The sequence below is a fragment of the Xyrauchen texanus genome, chromosome 33, assembly GCF_025860055.1.
Source record: "Xyrauchen texanus isolate HMW12.3.18 chromosome 33, RBS_HiC_50CHRs, whole genome shotgun sequence".
Lineage (NCBI taxonomy): Eukaryota > Metazoa > Chordata > Actinopteri > Cypriniformes > Catostomidae > Xyrauchen > Xyrauchen texanus.
Window position 1 is genome coordinate 9,176,437 of NC_068308.1, and position 20,399 is coordinate 9,196,835.

The 20,399-nt window shown below is 39.2% G+C and overlaps 1 protein-coding gene across 1 annotated transcript in view; it reads left to right on the top strand.

Annotated features, from left to right (window-relative positions):
* Positions 1–20,399, top strand: part of LOC127627230 (protocadherin-15-like) — a 505,252-nt gene that overhangs the window by 327,454 nt on the left and 157,399 nt on the right. The window contains exon 22 of the mRNA XM_052103574.1: positions 2,138–2,254. Coding sequence (XP_051959534.1) covers positions 2,138–2,254 — 117 coding nt within the window. The remainder of the gene's footprint in view (positions 1–2,137; positions 2,255–20,399) is intronic.

The window sequence follows — 20,399 nt, forward strand, 5'->3', positions numbered from 1 at the left end:
AAACATTAATAAAAATGTGCCACCTGATGCATGGAGACTCGAGATATCAGAGTGATTATGGTGTGGGTATATAGACCCCAAGGCACTTTACTGATGAAGAAAAAGGTCCCAGTGAGCCTAAGAGCACCGTTGTAGATACGTTTTTCAATATAATTAATGAAGGCAGTGGCTGTTTATTTATTTAGACACCTCTCAAAAATGATGAATAATTAAAACCAAAATTATAATAAATAAATAAAACATATTTTTTTTTTCATTCAGCATGTGCTTACTCATCTTTGGAAAAATGGCTTTTTAAATACCCCAAATAAATGAATGTATACAATTATCCAGATTGCAGTCAACACAGTCATTTTAATGTGTGACATCCACAGCAATAAGGCTAGATGCTTTTTTTTTTTTTTTTTTTTTGTAGGGGTAAAGGACACATACAGATGTGTGAGACTGCAAAATAAGAGAGACAAAAATTGCATTTTCACTCCAAAGTATTTTCCTGGAGACCTTTTATTTTGGGGATGTGAGAAATAGCAACGTTTTATTAGTTGGTGTTCAAGTCTCAAGGACATCATTGAATAAGCACACTCTCGCAGGAATGATGAAGGTTTTGGGGGATTGGCCAAGGAAGAGGGGTGTAATTTGGATACCTGAACTCGTCTGACCTCTCCTTGGACTTATAGATGGCTTTTATATTGAGTGTATTAGGTTGCGTTGCATCTCTTCTGTTTTCCGGAATCACCGGTGTTATCAATATTCATGGCCACCCGCTGCACACTTGCTCTGCTGTATCTTTCACAAATAACTTTGTAGGGAAAAGTTATGTCCTTTGCAATGAAGCGCAACAGCGACCGTCAGCTTTTTTACCGGCATTGGTTTTAAAAGTATTTTTCACATTTGTTTTCTCCATCGATAGATAAAAAAATAAATAAAAATGTTGCAAGCCATGAAAAAAGTCTTTAATTTGAGTTAAAAAGTATTTAGAAATTGTTGGAAAGTAAAAAAAGATCAAATACAAAACTAATGAATTAATATTAGTAATTAATCAAATATATTTTAAGCTAATTGCAAAATATTTAAATATATTGAGATTGTAAAGAGGCTTACTTGATTATGTAATTTGCAATGCATTGTGTAGGTGGGCGGTCGCTGCTGGGCTCTTTTGCCATGATTTTCATTTCCCAAGTAACAGTGGCATGTAAACACCTTTACCGGTGTTCTCACTGGCTTATCCAATGTGTGCACGTGTTGAGCTCATGTCTCTTCATACAAAATTATTTCAAATCTCATTTAAACACGGTTTTCTTGCTATGTCAGATTTGTTAAATAACTGATTTTTGGGAGTAATCAGTGTATTGGTGTGCATGTAAATGTGCTCATTGACTCTTATTGTTGGATCTCTCTTCAGCATTATGGGTAGTGTAGTTCTTCACCGGGAATTCAGCTATTAAACATGATTTTTGCTGCAATCTTCATTTCCATAGTAACAGTAACTCCTTTGATTGGTGGATATCTCTTTAGCATTATGGGTAGTGTAATTCTTCAATGGGAATTCAGCTATTAAACATGATTTTTGCTGTAATCTTAATTTCCATAGTAACAGTAACTCCTCTGATTGGTGGATATCTCTTTAGCATTATGGGTAGTGCAGTTCTTCACCGGGAATTTGGATACTATTGAAAAGTTTAAATCAAACTGATAAGGCACTGGCTTCTAAAGAAGCATATATCATTGCTTAATAATCTCAGAGCTCCTGTTATGTCTGTCTTGAAAGGTTATACATTATTACTAACAAATTATCTTAATGGCTTAAATAAGAAGAGATTTTTTTTCTGTTGCTTTCTGTTTGCACTTGCACCATGGCCTTTTGTTCATCTGTCGCTAGCGTTCTCTCAGTGGCTATAATTAACTCTCACCTAACTTTTTCTCACAAAGTTCCTGGGTGCCTTGCATTTTGTCACGTCCTGAATTAACCACATTATCTACTATTGAATAAATGCCATTTTAGTTTAGTGTTTCTGTGTTTGGAGCTAACTAATGGGGTCTGAGCTAGCACACTGGTGACAGTTTAAAAAAGAGTTAGGCATGCGAAGAGAGAGTGTGCAGAGGCACTAATCACAAACTGATGCTCTTGTTTGCACAGGACATGAATGACTTCTCACCAGTATTCACTCAGACACTCTACCGGGGAATGGTGGCACCCAACGCAATCAAGGGGACCGTAGTCACCACAGTGCACGCAGATGACCTAGACCCACTGGTGAGTTCCCTTTATTATATGTGTGTGTGTGTGTGTGTGTGTGTGTGTGTGTGTGTGTGTTCCTTCAACCCTTGAGCCTGAGAAAATGTTTTAAAAGAATAGTTCACCTTCTTTTAGTTCGTCTTTTTAAGTTTAGTTATCCTCATGTTATTTCAAACCTGTATGACTTACTTTCTTTTGCAAAGCACAAAAGGAACTGTTTTTATGAATATTCCAGCAAGTTCATGCGTGCTATGAGAGAAGCTCACCATAGCAAGTGTGTTAATGCAAGAACTTGCCTGCTTTGTTGCTAAAAGCAATGCAAGTGAACTATTCATTTAACCCTTTAGTGACCAGGTATTGATATATAGTGCCTTTAGAAATGTACTCCTCTCCCAACCATTATTTCACACAAATGATTTGCACATCCTGAGAGTAGTTTAACAGATTTGTTGTTCTATTTTTAAATCACTGAACTCAGCAACAGTGCAGCCCAAAAATAAATACCATTTGCAGCTATTACAGCCATCAGTCTTTTTGGATAAGTCTTCATCAACTTTGCCCAACGTAATAGAGTAATATTAGCCCATTCCTCCTTTCAAACAGCTTAAGCTGTACCAAGTTAGTTGGGGATCGACAATGGACAGCAATTTTGAGGTCTCTCCACAGAGATCAGGACACTGACTGGGCCACTCAAGGACATACATGTTCTTCAATTTAAGCCACTCCAGTGTTGCTCTGGTTTGTGCTTTGGGTCATTGTCCTGCTGAAACACAAATTTCTGTCCGATTTTACACTTTCTGGCAAAGGGGAGCAGGTTGTTATCCAACATCTCTGTGTATTTTTCAGCATTCATTATCCCGTCAATCTTCGCAAGATTGCCAGTCCCTGCTGCTGAAAAGCACCCCTATAACATGATGCTACAACCAGCATGTTTCACTGTGGGGATGGTGGTTTGTTTCTGATGTGCAGTGTTGGCTTTGCGCCACACATACTGTTTAGTGTTTAAGCCAAAAAGTTCCACTTTAGTCTAACCAGACCACAAGACCTTGTGCCACATCTTTGCAGTGTCTTGCAAGTGACGTATTGCAAAATGTTTATGGGCAAGTCTTCTTCCTAGCCACTCTCCCGTACAGCCCCTTTTTGTACAATAGTTTTGAAATTGTTGAGCCGTGGACATTATTTCCAATCACTGCAACTGACTTTTGTAGCTCAGTCAGAGTGATGGTGGGCTTTGTAGTAGCCTCTATGACAAGTGCCATTCTTGTTTGCTGACTAAGTGTGGGATGCTGTAGTTTTATTTCTTTCACTTCTGTATGATGGACTGCACTTAGCTCTGGTATTTTCATTGCCTTTGAAATGGTATCATTCCCCAGATTTGTGCTTCTCCACAATTATGTCCCTCACTTGTTTTGAATGCTCCTTTGTGTTTATCGGCATGATTCCTTGCCGAGATTAACATCACGAAAAAATAGATTCCCAATGAGGAATCTCACCTGGAGCGAACATTCGTGCCGAATCCTGCTGCGACAAAGCCTAATTGTCCATTGTGAATTTGTATTCTGTGAATGAAGACCTGTTTAACAACTATGTATAATTACTACATATACATGCACCGCTAATTCAGAAACAAGGACAATTTTATTAGATGTAAAAAGTAAATTTCACCATTGTTTCCAAGTCTTCACTGAATTATATACAGATTTTGCTATTTCGGAAGGAAATAGGTACTTTAATTCACCATGGCATTCAACTGATCACAAAGTATAGTAAGGACAGTACTGATGTAAAAAACAGCACCATCACGATTTGAAAAAAGAAATTTTTTATCAAATATAGACAGGCCCCCAGCAGCCATCACTCCAACACCTTATCCTTGAGTAATCATGCTAAATTGCTAATTTGGTACTAGAAAATAACTTGCCATTATATCAAACACAGTTGAAAGCTATTTGGTTTGTTAAATGAGGCTTAAAGTTTTCTTTGTGTTTGTTTTTGAGTTGCCACGGTATGCAATAGACTGGCATGTCTCAAGGTCAATATTAGGCATACACTACAATCTTTAAAGACAAAGCACAACTGGCTCTAACAATGACAGCAAGAGATGTGTAAGGCCAGATGTACAACTAAACAAGAGGATAGTACATCAGAGTCTTTAAAAAGATGCACCGCATGTCCTCAGCTGACAGCTTCATTGAATTCTACCCGCTCAACACAAGTTTCATGTACAACAGCAAAGAGAAGACTCAGGGGTGCATGTCTTATGGGAAGAATTTCAAAGAAAAAGCCACTTTTCAAACAGAAAATCAAAATGAAAATTTTAAAGTGGATAAAGAAACACATTAGACAGCAGATCATTGGAAAAGAGTGTTATGGATCTTAACCACATTGAGCTTTTGTGGGATCAGTTAGACTGCAAGGTGCATGAGAAGAGCCCGACAAGACAGCCACATCTATGGCAAGTGCAACAGGAAGTGTGGGGTGAAATGTCACCTGAGTATCTGGACAAACTGACAGCTAAGGATCTGCAAAACTGTCATTGCTGCATGTTGAGGATTTTTTGATGAGAAATCTTTAGTTTAAGAAGTTCTTATTTTTGTTATTTTTTTATTGTAATAGTAATTTTTCACATTATTAATGTTCTGACTATACATTGTGATCAGTTGAATGCCACTTTGGTGAATACATTTTTCACCAAAAGTTCTTAGCGGAAACTCTGAGATATATATAATACTGAAATACTAAATTTGTATAAAAAATTTGTCTGAAAAGAGTTTACAATTAAGTTATCATGCTGTGACCTTTTTGTTTGACTTTAGCAAGCTTTGACAGTTAACATATATATATATATATATATATATATATATATATATATATATATATATATATATATATATATATATATATATATATACATACATACATATATATATATATATATATATATATATATATATATATATATATATATATATATATATATATATATATATATATATATATATATATAGTACTGTGCAAAATGTTTAGGCACTTGTGAAAAATGTTGAATAATGAGGATGTCTTCAAAGATAATGAAATAATTGGTAGGTCATATAAAATCCAGTAAAACAATATAAAAAGCTAGGTACACCTCGACACAGTTTTTATTGGTTGTTGGCAGATGTGATGTTCCAAGCTTCTTCTATAATTTGCCACAGTTCCTCTTATCTATTTAGGCTTAATTGCTTCTGTCTCTATATGTAATCTCAGACTGGAATTATGTTCAGTGGTGGGTTTTGTGAGGGCCATGACATTGTTGCAGGGCTCCCTGTTCTTCTATTCTAGTCTTTTGTATTTGCAAAAGTAATGTTGGTTTGTCTAACATTTGTATTTCCTATTGACACACTAAAGCTGAAGATATAGATAACCATCTTAAGACAAATGCTTTTGTGAAACATGTTATGTGCCTAAGACTTAAGACAGTACTATATATATATTAGTGTTGTCACGATACTAGAATTTCTAACTTCGATACGATACCTTGAAAAATATCGATATTCGATACCATTTTCGATACCACAGAGAAAAAAACTGCCACAATATTAAGAGGGTAGAACTGTCTAGAACATGACAATGAGGTATATTTTACATGAACAAAATGTCCTGAGGTATTGCACTTGTTCAAAAGCCTCTCAGATTGCCATACATTCAAAAACCAATAAAGTGCAAGTAAATAAAAAGTGCAATCTTTTGTATTTCCAAGTCAAATCAAATCCAATCTCAATGTCAACAAAAGATACTTAAACGTCAAGGGGGGTTGGGGTTGACTAGCTTTCATAAGGTCTCTCGCTCTCTCCCTCTCTGCCGTGCACGCTTATGTATGTTGTGTGCGCGCTATCTATGTTATGCGTGCAGTATGTTCTGTCTCGCATGTGCGCTATAGATTCCGGGAGATTTGAACTAAATTGCGGGCATCAGGGAGAAGCTATCAATATACGGGAGACTCCGGAACTTCCGGAGACTTGGGATGTCTGGCTTCATATCAAAAATATTTCCAGATAGCACTCCTGCTGTGTTCTTTATCAAACAAAACTGGTTGTGGGCGCCGCATGCACTCGCCATCTTTACATTCACTTCACTTTTGCTATTTAACCAGAGCTGAATGAGAGGAGTGCGAGTGTGTGTGGTGTTTGTCAACGCCTTTGGAGAGAAGTGAAAGTGACAGCTCGGCTAGTATCGATACTTAGGGAAATTAGTATTGGTACCGTTCAGATATTTCAGTATCGATATTTATCGAAATATCAATATTTTTGACAACACTAATATATATATATATATATGTATATACATATATATACATATACATATACATACAGTTCAGAGTACCATCTATTGTTATGGGAAGTTTTGACCCATATTTAATGAAAATTTGATATTATTTAATTGCTTTAAACAAATGTTTAATTCTGTTTATCTCTACAATTCTCATTATTGATCTTTTGGGGAACAAAAAACAATTGATGTTTCATTATTCATGTAAAAAATGTGTTAAATACATTTCAGTGCAGATTGTTTTGTGAATCTGTCACAATGTGCTTCATGCTTTGCAAAGAGCCTGTTATTGAAGGTTGGGCAGCATAAACAACATTGAACTCGACAGCAAAAGAGCAATTTTTGTGTAAGTGCGGTTATTTATTTCAAATTCAAAGAGAGTGTTTACATTTACACAGGTCATGTGTCTTAAAGGCAAACAAGCAAAAATGGTCCATTTTATTTCTAAGGGTCAGGGATAAGGTGGAAAATTAAATGAAAAGCTAAATTCTGACTTACTGAAAATCACATTTTAATTTGCATTTTAAGAAAAGTTAATAGCAAGTAAATGAGATGAGAAATGAGAAAGATTTCCAGCTTATGGCTTGTTATGTCAAGCAGATTCGGAAAGAGCCCGTCCAGGAATTTAAATATATCCTGACCATCTTCAGTCTCAGGAATTCCAACAATATGGATATTATTCTGCTGGCAATGGTTCTCCATGTTCTCTGACTTCTCCCAGACATGCTCCAAATCCACCTTGGTCGCTAGCTGATTAGCAGATAATTCCCTCTCTGATGACTCCAGATAATCGATCTGTTTCTCGACATCCCCCACTCTTGTGACCACATCAGTAAATTTCACCTCCATGGCCGTGATCGATCGATCCTCCAAGTCAGCAACGACCTTCGTCAGCATTTCTGACATTTCCAACATCTCTCCCTGAATTTCCCTCATTTCTCCAACCAAATCAACTCCCTGGCTCGGGGCCTACTCGGGGGTGTCAGCTTCAGCACATAAGTGTCTTTTAATGTCTCCAGAGCCAGAGGATTTTTAATTCTTTGACATATTGTCCTTCTAGAACAGTTATGGAACAGAGTGTTTCAAATCTCACCGGATTATGTCATTAATAGTGTTAAAACTGTCAAAGTGCACAGAGCTCACCGTTCACCTCTTTGCACAATCTTTGCATGGCGTCTTTTCTCCACATGACTGCATATTAAACATCAGTTATGTTCTGATTGGCCGTAATGTGTCAATTCGCAAAGAATCTTTGCAAATTGGAAAGTTATTGTGTTGCATTTTAACAACTTTTTCAGTTGTGGCACCTTATTATTATAATTTTTTTTTGTAGAACACAAAAGGAGAAATTTTAAATAATATCTCAGTCCATATTTAAAAATAATGCTGGTGTATAGTGCCTCACTATAAAGCTTAACAAATACCCAGAACTCTCATAAATTAGGGTGATCTATTCCTTTTAAGTGTATACTCTGAGAAATGGTACTGTACAGTGGTGAAATGTCACCTCATTGCATTCACATGAGCAAGATACATGTACAAGTGACACTGTTTATCTGTCTTTGAAACTGAGGGTTACTTATCCTCTTCAATGTATCAGATCATGCAGAAAGCTGTCATAGGAGATGTAACATTTTGTTGCACACTGTGGTTGTTGTAGAGCACTTATATCTTTTGAGTCATAGAGTACATCTAGACACTTGACAATCCCTCACTTCCTCCCATAAATTACATTTCAATGGGTCAATTTTAGCAGGCAAGCACTTCTAAAGAAAAAAAAAATGCTCCACTTTGAATAGCTCAACACATGTATTGCATTTTGAGAATAGTCATCTGATGTGCTGCTTGAAAGCAGTCATTTATATAAAATAATATTTCAGGAAGCTGTAACTACAAGTACCTTAAGCAGTAAAAGGGAAACCAGATAAAACGAAGTTTCTAAGAATTTGTATTACACTGAATTTTTTTTATAAATATACTATATATACAGTATAGTAAACTCTGTGTGTATATATGTATATACACTGGCAGCAAAAAGTTTGGAATAATGTAGAGATTTTGCTCTTATGGAAAGAAATTTGTACTTTTATTCATCAAAGTGGCATTCAACTGATCACAATGTATAATCAGGACATTAATAACATGAAAAATTACTATTACTATTAAAATCATCCACGTCCAGCAATGACAGTTTTGCAGATCCTTGGCATTCTAGTTGTGAGTTTGTCCAGATACTCAGGTGACATTTCACCCCACACTTCCTGTTTCACTTGCCATAGATGTGGCTGTCTTGTCTGGCACTTCTCACGCACCTTACATTCTAGCTGATCCCAAAAATCTCAATGGGATTAAGATCCATAACACTTATTTCCAATTATCTGTTGTCCAATGTCTGTGTTTCTTTGCCCACTCTAACCTTTTCTTTTGTTTTTCGGTTTCAAAAGTGGCTTTTTCTTTGCAATTCTTCCCATAAGGCCTGCTCCTCTGTGTCATCTCTTTAGTGTTGTACATGAAACTTGTGTTGAGCTGGTAGAATTCAATGAAGCTGTCAGCTGAGGACATGAGGTGAGTCTTTTTTTCGACGAGAGTCAAGTTAAGTGGTGCAAAGTACTTATCCTCTTGTTTAGTTGTACATCTGGCCTTCCACATCTCTTTCTGTCCTTGTTAGAGCCAGTTGTTCTTTGTCTTTGAAGACTGTAGTGCACACCTTTGTCTGAAATTTTCAGTTTTTTGGCAATGTCAAGCATTGTATAATCTTCATTCCTCAAAACAATGATTGACTGATGAGTTTCTAGAGAAAGCCGTTTCTTTTTTGCCATTTTTGACCTAATATTGACCTTGACACATACCAGTCTATTGCAAACTGTGGCAACTCAAAAACAAACACAAAGACAATGTTAGGCTTCATTTAACGACCCAAATAGCTTTCAACTGTGTTTGATATAATGGCACGTTATTTTCTAGTACCAAATTAGCAATTTAGCATGATTACTCAAGGATAAGATGTTGGAGTGATGGCTGCTAGAAATGGGTCCTGTCTAGATTTGATCAAAAATGGTGCTGTTTCTTTTACATCAGCAATGTCCTGACTATACTTTGTGATCAGTTTTTTTCTCTCCAGTAAAAAGTATCTAAACAGCTTTAAAACTAAATATTTTACTTTAGAAATAATGCAAAATATATTAAGAATTGTTTTCAGAAAATATATATGTAAGTTATTTGTATTCTTGTTTTAAGCATAAATCTTACAAAAGTTGGTGAGGTCTATGATTCAAAAAAGAAAGAAAAAAAATTCTGACAATGGGAAAATAAAAATAAACTTAGTTCAAGATATTTTCTTATCTATATTATATTGTCTGAAAAGGTTAGTTCACCCAAAAGTGAATTATCAAGTTACTCACCCTCATGTCTATTCAAACCTATTTGGTTTTTATTTCATCTGTGGAAAACAAGGAGATCTTTTAAGAATGTTGATGCTGCTCTTTTTTTCTGTACAATGAAAGTGAATGGTGACTGATGCTGTCATTCCCTAACATTCTTGCTTACATCTCATTTTTCAAGTCATCTCATCTGAAGTCATACAGGTTTGGAACGACATGAGGTGGGTAAATGATTAAAGGAATTATTTTGCAATTGCAATTTTCTTATGTAAATTGTTCTTTTTGTAAAGGATGTTTTGCGATTTTACTGAAAAAGAAGACAAAATGTTGAATGATAAAATCGGTGCAGTGTTCTAGCATCATAAGTGGTAAAAGGAAATGTCGATCAAAAAAGTTTCTAAGACGTCGAATTAGAACTTGTCCTTTTCCTTCATTAAATTGGGTTGTTGTTGTTGTTTTCTCTAATACAAGGCTTACTTGTGATTATGTGTTATGCATGCAGAATTTTTGGTATTGAAGTAGTATTTCTTAATGAGGGCAGGGTAATCACAGTCTACTGGGCTTTCAGTATCAAGAGTTCAATTACCATTCTAATTTACCATCTTGCCTAATAATGTTTTCAACGCGATATGCAATTAACAAAATCCTATAAACAGTTTGTGTTGTAATCATTCACTGAAGTGGTATGAAACAATGCATTCCAGAGTGAAAGCCTATGCCCTATTAATGTGACTGATTCGCCCTACAGATAGTCATGTGGGTTGTGGATCATTTGGATTGCACTCCCCTTCATCTGCCTCAGTGTATATACACTCCTCTCTGAATTGTGTATGTTTACAACATGTCTTGCATGTATTCGTCGGTGTTGTGATGGTGTGCATTAGGTTTGTGTGTGCATTGGCACTAATGGGTAAATTTGTGTGTGTCTGTTGTTTCTGAGGTTTTCTGTAGTAGATGGTGATTGGGTTAGATTTTCTCTGTTTACTGTGGCTGTATTTGGAATAGAATACAAACATACTACTCCTTCTATTTCTGCAGTATGTAGTGTGTATACTCTGCATAATAGTAAGTAAGTAAGTAAACTTTATTTATATAGCACCTTTCACAGATAAAAATCACAAAGTGCTTTACATGTAGAAAAATAACAATTTAAACAGTTAAGAAACAATTATACAAAGCATACAACATGACAACTAAGTTAACTGAAAGCTTGTCTGAATAGAAGTGTCTTCAGCTGTTTTTTAAAAGAATCAACACAATCAGCCACACGCAACAACAAGGGCAGGGCATTCCACAGTTTGGGAGCAACTGCCTGAAAAGAGCGGTCTCCCCGAGTTTTAAGTCGGGTTTGGGGATCATCATAATATGCAAATTATCTAAATACCTGGATGACATAGTACATTTGCCAAAAAGAGCAGTATACAACGCCCGTCAATCCATCCATCCATCCATCTCGCATTTTGCCTTTACTGGGCAGTATAGCTCTGAATGTCCATCAAAACATTCAGATATAAGGGGGCCTGAGTTGAGATTTTATAAAATATTTTAATTTAATATTAATCTATCGATATATATATATATATATATATATATATATATATATATATATATATATATATATATATATATATATATATATAACCGTATTATAAAATGTTACCCATTTATCTTATTTGACCTTGTATAAAGATCTTTGTTATCCCTTTTATATATATATAGCAATTAACTCTTGCACTTTCAATATTTTAACTGGTGATTTTTGAGTGAGCAAAGTATTTTAAAGCTAATATGGCATCTTATTTATTGCCCGCCTCTTAACACAAATCTTTTCCTCCTCAAGCTGATCATTTGCAGGGAAAAATCATCATCACAACCACATACAAAGCTGCACAATTATTTTAAATTATTTCCATCTTGTTGATGGCCTTTGCATATTCTCTTGGCAAATTAAATACACAGATCCAATTTAGTATTTTCTTTTTTTTCAAATCCAGCAAGCAATCATTCTGCAAACATTTGAAGGATTGTTGTGTACTGGCACATAATGACATTGTTTTTGGTAAACAGGAGCCCTTATTTACGATATCTCCTCAGCCCAATGGGAACCGGGTTTATTTTGCTGTCTATCAGTATGGTTCTGGCACGGCTCTTTACTCCCCTATTCCCAGAGCATCTGTCAGCTGGCTCTTCACATTGGCATCTGATATCTCCTCCTGCCCATCAGTGTGTTTTATTCATTAGCAATCTTCACCCTCACCAAAGTAAATCAGAATTAAACCCAGTCGCTTTCCTCGCCGTGCCTTTCTCAATACATTTCAACTCATTGAAAAACGCTCTGACTTTATCTAGGTGTGATGCAGTCATATCTGCAATCATGGAGTCTCTTCAAACTGAGCACACATAAAACATTCAAGCAAAGTAAAAGGAGGGTGTAAAGTAGTCAATGGAAAGGAGGAGGCAAGAACTGGCTTGACGATGTAAATAATATTTTAATAGTAAACTTAAACAGACACACATGACGGACATGTCCGTAAACGATCTCTCTCTCCCGCACGATCCCCTGCAGTCGACCTTTATCCCTCACGGAGGCTTGATTAGCCTAATACGGGACCGGGTGTGTAGGATCACTACCCGGCCCTGCCCTCCGCCCTGCCACATTGGATGAAAATAATGTTTAGATAGAAATAAGTGACGTTAAAGGTTTCTGTCATTATTTACACACCCTCATCTTCCAAACCCATATGACTTTCTTTCTTCCATTGAACAAAAGATGTGAATTTTAAACCCTATGCAGATGGGATTACTTTTCCAGGCATATATCTGTAAATTAATTGTTTCTGGAGAAATTGCCTAGATGGGCGTGTCTTTGTAATGTTTGCCTTGCCTTCATGTCGAACGTGATTACTTTTGCAGCCATTAAGTTCTGAAATATTAGCATTATTGGGAGATACAGATGCTAGGCTAGGCTAGCTATTGCAGAATAAATCTTACCTGAAGTTGCTTCAAGCCTTTATCCTCTGAAAAGTGATTTGATTTGCTTGATGTTTTCATATTGCGTTTTCAGGTCTCCACTCAATACTACCACAAGTTGACCTTCACGTACAAGGTAACCATACTAAAAACAGTGAGAAAGGAGTTTTCCAGGTTTTTTCACAGAAATGGTTGGGTAAGATTAGCTCTTATATTAGCTTATATTAGATTAGTTTAACCTGGGAATATTTTTACTGGCCGTTTCATAGAAGGTAAGAGATGTTATAATCTTTAATGGTGTGGGAATCCGCAGTCAGAACAAAGTCTGCAAAAATGGCTAATATGACTGATTCGCATGGAATTAATGTCACAGAGAAGCTCTGTAATTATTACATGATCCCACATCTCCATATAAAGTGATCCTGTCTGAATAGGGCCATTGAAGAATTCCCTTGCTGCTGTTTTCCATATAATGAAAGTGAATGGGGACTGGAGCTATCAAGCTTCAAAATGACACAAAAAAAAAGCATCATGAAAGTGTGCATATTGTTTGCTATATTACAATTCTTCCAAAGTCATATGATAGACTTGTGTGAGGAAGGCATTGTTAACTGATAACTTCCCCATCGGAGAGCTGTTAACCACTGTACCGATCATTAAATCAGTGAGTTGAATTTGAGAATATTTCATTCAGATCAGTTCTGTGAATCAATCAATGAATTGAAAGTATCGGATTCAAAAGAACTGTGTTAATACAACAGACATCAGCACTACTTTTATGAACTCTCATGAGCGTGCCAAGGAGACCTAGGTCAAATGTCAAGACTGTCAGTGAATAATGAGTTATTTTTAACATATATATATATATATATATATATATATATATATATATATATATATATATATATATATACACTTTATGGTAATTTTTTGTTTGTTATTTAAGAGCTAGACAGCCCCAGTCCTCATTCATTTTAATTATATGGAAAGAGTGGCCAGGATATTCATCAGAAATTCAACTTTTATGTTCCATGGAAGAAACTATACAGGGTTAGAATTAAACGAGGGTGTGTAAATGTTGACTCAAATGATATATGTTTTTTTTTTTTTTTAAGCATATCACCTTGTGGCAAAAAAATACATAAAAATCACTGACTCTTTCTGGGCACGATACAGTCATATCTGCCATTATGGAGTCTCTTCAATCTGAGAAGACATAAAATATTAATTTGAAGTGAAGGGAGGAAAAAAAAACAGGGAAATGAGAGTGATATTAACCAGACTACTCAGGATTCAAAAAGAAGAGTAAGGAAATGCAAATGAATGTTCTGCTAGTATGTGAAAATGCAGTGTGGCATAAAGCCTTGCTTTAGTACACCCCATGACCCTAATCATCTCTCTATGCCCTAAAGACACAGGAGTGAGCTAAAAATCTTTTGTAGCCCCAACTGTTACTATGTAAGGTGGCGTCCCCACCCGTTAGTGGATGGCTTTTCATCATGTACTCATGAGGACAGGCCTGCCCGCAAGCGGCATTTCTCACCTGGCTACACCATCCTAATTATCTCCCATCACAGCATGGTTACAACCCACACCCCTTCTGTCCCAATGCCAACATTACTCATCAGCTCTCAAATGCAGCCTCACGACTTATGAAGCTCACAGCAGGGTGCAGGTTTTTACAAGAGAAAGAGAATAAAATAAGGCAGATTGTTACGGTCCGATTCATTTAAATCCTTCTAAGAGTGCTTGACCATTTATGTCAGACAATGGCATGGGAAGAATTGTCCAAGTGAAGGGACCTATATTCTGTGACTTCCAAATTGACTGTGAATATTATGAAGAGTACACTTTCCATTATTTTCACATTTTACACAGCATAATGTGCAGCTGCACAATTAAATAACTGCTTCAAGTCATGTTAGGCATTCTGGAACGCTCTTTCCAAAAGCCTTTTCTCCAAAGATACTGATGAATTGTTGAGGCCATGGTATAAATAATCATGTTTACATATTTTCATGAGTAGAATCATATCTGCAGACCCTGTTTGTGTATGTTTTATTTGCTTGAATATAGAGAAAGAATAAAATTAATACTAAATTAAAAGTTTAGAACTTTACGATGGGGAATCAATTTTGGATCACTGATGAAAAGTTAGATAAACAGAACAACCACATCGTATTTTAAAGAAAACGTTCACCCAAAACGTCTCTGTTACTGTCATAACCTCGTTCCCTGATGGAGGGAATGGGACGTTGTGTGGATGTAGTTACACTAGGGGTCTCTCTTGAGTGCCTCGGTTACCTCTTATCTTTGAGAAAAGACCAATTTGAATTGGCGAACAGAATTTGCATGCCCCTCCCCCAACGTTGTGGCGATGTAGTGACACTAGGGGTCCATATCTAAAAACGGCACAACACTGAACTTGTTATGTGGACTGCTGATGCAGGTGCAAGCAAGCTGCTGTGTGCAGAAATAGCAGGTGCATCAGACTACAGGTAACCTTCCCCAACGCCCCAAGAGACGTCATATACTTCCCCACATCCCTGAGTGATGGAAGCGACGTAACTAGCCTGAGAGCAGGCTGCACCAGCTGTGGCATTTTCTCTCTATATTTTCTCTTCATAGAGTGTTAGATGCGGCTGGGGCCATCTAACTCTATAACATGCATCGGGGAAGGTGTTTTTTTCCAACCCTATTCTTTTAGGGGGAGACCACATCCTGCCCAGCAGGGGGAGGTTAACATGTGGAAAATACGTCACATGGGCCAGCCACATGTGGAAGTGGCACACTGGTAGGTCCTGCCTCGACGGGGAGGAGCTCTACAAACACAGCGACCGGGGGGTAGAAGGTGCTCTGCCCTAGGGAGACGTGGGTCTGCCAACAGGGACCGTACTGCGGAAAATAAATCACAGAAAATATTGGAATAATCAGAACCTGTGGAGCAACTATTGCAGCAAAGGCAAGTCGGTGCCTGTGGTGGGTTTGGCTGCGAACTTCCTCCGCATAGTTTGGAGCCAGAGGACTAGGGAGGAAGGACATACAGCGTCCGTGACTTGTGGTCTCGACTGGGTAAGTAGAGCGCACGTCTTCATCTCAGGGGAGGGGAAAGGCGCTATGTGCAAGCGAAACACCCGGCCAGCTGTTGTCACCGTATTACCGAATTCTACATGTTCATGTTAGAACAAGACTTGCTCAACCCGGAGATTGTAAATTCTCGCGTAGGTATTGGATGTTGCCCAGCCCGCTGCTCTGCAGATATCTGCTAGAGAGGTGCCATTGGCCAGATGCCACACTCCTTGTAGAGTGTGCTTGAACCTGCAAAGGGGCGGTAAGCCAATGCAATGGCGTTCAAGATCCAGTGGGCTAGCCTCTGTTTGGAGACAGCGTTCCCTTTCTGCTGTCCACCAAAGCAGACAAAGAGCTGCTCAGAGTGTCTAAAGCTCTGCGTGAGATCCAAATATGTGCGTAAAGCACGCACCGGACACAGCAACGCTAAGGCTGGGTCTGCCTTCTCCTGGGGCAGGGCTTGCAGGTTCACTACCTGATCCCTGAATGAGGTCATAGGAACCTTGGGTATGTAGCCTGAACGGGGTCTCAGGATGATGTGAGAGTCTGCCGGACTGAACTCCAGGCAAGTGTCGCTGACAGAGAGCGTTTGCAGGTCCCCAACACTCTTAATGGAAGTTAGCATGATCAGGAGGGCCGCCTTCAAGGAGAGGGCCTTTAGTTCGATTGATTCTAACGGCTCAAACAGGGCTTTCTAGAGGACAATGGAGAGATCCCATGAGGGGAACAGGCATGGCCTAGGAGGGTTCAGCCTCCGGGCGCCTATAAGGATCCTGATGATCAGATCTTGCTTCCCTAATGACTTAACGTCCACTGCATTGTGGTGAGCCGCTATGGCAGCTACATAAACCTTCAAGGTGGAGGGGGACAGCCACCAGAGCCAAGTCCGAGTGGGACAGTGGGGGGCCACGAGAATGACTTGCTCCTCGCCCTCCCTGACCTTGCACAGGACTTGTGCAATTAGGCTCACTGGGGGAAATGTGTATTAGTGCAGCCCACGGGGCCAGCTGTGTGCCAGCCCATCTGTGCCGAGGGGGCTTCTGTCAGAGAGTACCAGAGCGGGTAGTGTGTGGAATCTCGGGAGTGCTCTGCCGATCCGAGCCCAAACCAGCTGGACCACCTGCGGGTGGAGTCTTTTGCTGTTTAGTTTGCTCGGGATATGAGTAGCATGCAGTGACCTCAGCCACTGCTGACTTCAAAGGAGGAGATGACGGTCGAGTTGTGACATGTGAAGAGATGGAATGCCGCCCTGGCAATTTATATACATTAGTGTCGCTGTGATGTCTGAGCTAATCAACACGTGCTTGCTGCGGATCAATGGCAGAGTTGATGTGCCAACCCAGCCACTGGCTCCATGCTCCAGCCCAACTGGGAGGCATCCGTAGTAACTATGACACGTCTGAAAACCTGCTGTAGGGGGACTCCTGTCCGTGGAAAACAGTGGTCTGTCCAAGGGCTGAATAAGTGACCGCAGGAAGGGTTGAGGGTCACACTTTATATGCCGTGGCGCCATGCCCATCTCTGGACTCGAGTCTGAGGCCAATGCTGAAGCGGTCTCATATGCGTCAACCCGAGCGGCACGACCATCACTGAGGATGCAATATGCCCCAGGAGCCTCTGAAATTTTTCAGTGGAACTGCTGTGCCCGATCTGAATGAACTAGCGTTCTCTCTTGTGAGGCACGCTGCCATTGAGACTGAGTCTAACTCCATGCCGAGAAAAGAGATGCTCTGAACCAGGGAGAGCTTGCTCTTTTCCCAGTTGACCCGAAGCCCTAAACAGCTAAGGTACATGAGCACCAGGTCCCTGTGCACACAGAGCAACTGCCAAGAGTGCTCTAAGATTAGCCTGTCGTCGAGTTTGTTGAATATGCGAATACCCTTAATGGGGCAAGAGCTGCCTCTGCGACGCGAGGGCACAGGGACAGACCAAAGAGGAGGAACTTGTACTAATACGCCTGGCCGTCGAAAGAGAACCGTAGAAAGGGTATGTGATGGGGAAATATTGAGACTTTAATGTACGGAACAGAAATGGAATAATGTGTCAACGGTATCGAAATCAAAAGTAACAGTCAGTATCTGGTGTGGCCACTAGCTGAATTAAGTACTGCAGTGCATCTCCTCCTCTTTGACTGCACAAGATTTGTCAGTTATTGATGTACTCTTCCACCAAGGCACTTGCAAGTCCGGGACATTTCTGGGGGGAATGGCCCTAGCCCTCACCCTCCGATTCAACAGGTCCCAGACATGCAGAATGGCATTGAGATCCGGGCTCTTCACTGGCCATGGCAGAAAACTGACATCCCTGTCTTGCAGGAAATCATGCACAGAACGAGCAGTATGGCTGGTGGCATTGTCATGCTGGAGGATGAGTCTGCAGGAAGGGTACCACGTGAGGGAGGAGGATGTCTTTCCTGTAACGCACAGTGTTCAGATTGCCTACAATGACAACAGGCTCAGTCTGATTATGCTGTGACACTCTTCCCCAGACCATGACGGACTCTCCACCTCCAAATCGATCCCGCTCCAGAGTACAGGCCTCGGCGTAACGTTCATTCCTTCGACAATAAATGTAAGTCCGACCATCACTCCTGATGAGACAAAACCATGACTCATCAATGAAGAGCACTTTTTGCCAGCCATGTCTGGTCCAGCAAAGGTGGGTTTGTGCCCGTAGGCGACGTTGTTGCTGGTGATGTCTGGTAAGGACCTGCTTTACAACAGGCATACAAGCCCTCAGTCCAGCCTCTCTCAGCCTATTGCGGACAGTCTGAGGAATGCGCTGATGGAGGAATTGTGCGTTCCTGGTGTAACTCGGGCAGATGTTGTTTCCATCCTGTACCTGTCCCACAGGTGTGATATTCGGATGTTCCGATGCTGTACAGGTGTTGTTACATGTGGTCTGCCGCAGCGAGGATGATCAGGTGTCCTTCCTGTCTCCCTGTAGCACTGTCGTAGGCGTCTCACAGTACAGACGTTGTAATTTATTGCCCTGGCCACATCTGCAGTCCTCATGCCTCTATGCAGCATACATAAGGCACGTTCATGCAGATGAGCAGGGACCCTGGTCATCTTTTTTTGGTGTTTTTCAGAGTCAGTAGAAAGGCCTGTTTAGTGTCCTAAGTTTTTATAACTGTGACCTTAATTGCCTACCGTCTGTAAGCTGTTAGTGTCTTAATGACAGTTCTACAGATGGATGTTCATTAATTGTTTATGGTTCATGCATAGAAAACGTTGTTTAAACCCTTTACAATAAAGATCTGGAAAGTTATATTACAAAATTATCTTTTAAAATAAAGTGTCCTGATTTTTTTTTTTTTTTGCTGAGTTTATAGCTGCAGGATCACACTGACAAGTTCTCAGAATAGTTGGAATTCTATAAAGCTAGTGCCAAAAAAAAAAAGGGGAGGGGGGCTTTTTTGTTTGTTTGTTTTTTAAGAAAAATCCATTTAAATTTTCAATCATTTTAAAGATGTTTTATTTGAAATAAAACCACATTTCTAACAATATTTATTAGAGGATAACAATTATTACCATGTGTGTGTCAGAAATGATGAGACAATAGATCCAGGTGTAGAGGACAATGATCAGTTTATTTTAAGAAACACAGCTAGGCTGGTATGGCTTCGAGAGGGGAATCCGGCACCGACTGCAGCGTGGAGAAGGATGCTGTGTTTGTTGGCTTGTGTGCATAGACGTCGTGTAGAGTAGATCCTCGAGGAATCAAAAGAGAGTAGAATGTTCATAGGCTTGTGCGCATATTGGTCATGTGCAGAGCAGTTCCAGTGCGATATTGCTGAGGAGAACTCACAATAAGCATCAAAGGAGGTGAGGCAACAGGCAGGATGGTAACCACAATCCTGGCATGCACAGTGCAGACTGGTAACCAATACACAGAACACAATACATAATATACTAGGGCAGAGGGAGAGAGTGGTAAGCAACAGGACACAAACAATGAAGCAATGAACACAAAACAGAGTGAGGTACATATAGTCAGGGAACTAATGATAACAGGTGCTGCTGCTTGCAGCAAGCTGGAATGGTCAGTGTTACAATGGAAAAAATTAAGGCTTTCATGGCAACTTTGATTACGTGAGTCAGCGAAACCTGAACCAAACAGAGAGAACATGTAATCACAAACTAGAACAAACCAGCAGAATCACCGAGACCGTGAGAGTATGTGAGCTATTTTGTGTGCAACAAAACACTGTTTATTTTTATTTGCAAGCTTTAAGTGGGTGGACCAGTGCCACCCAGGCTCTTATGTGGCCTCACCCCAGATTTGTATGTTGATCGATTAATTATTTCAGGAAGCATTGTATCTGCATAATGTACACATAAATGTCTGAAACAAAGAAATGTTACAAATACAATTTTAAAATGATACATAGTACATAAAGAACATTCGTAAACAGAAATGGAGATCAGATA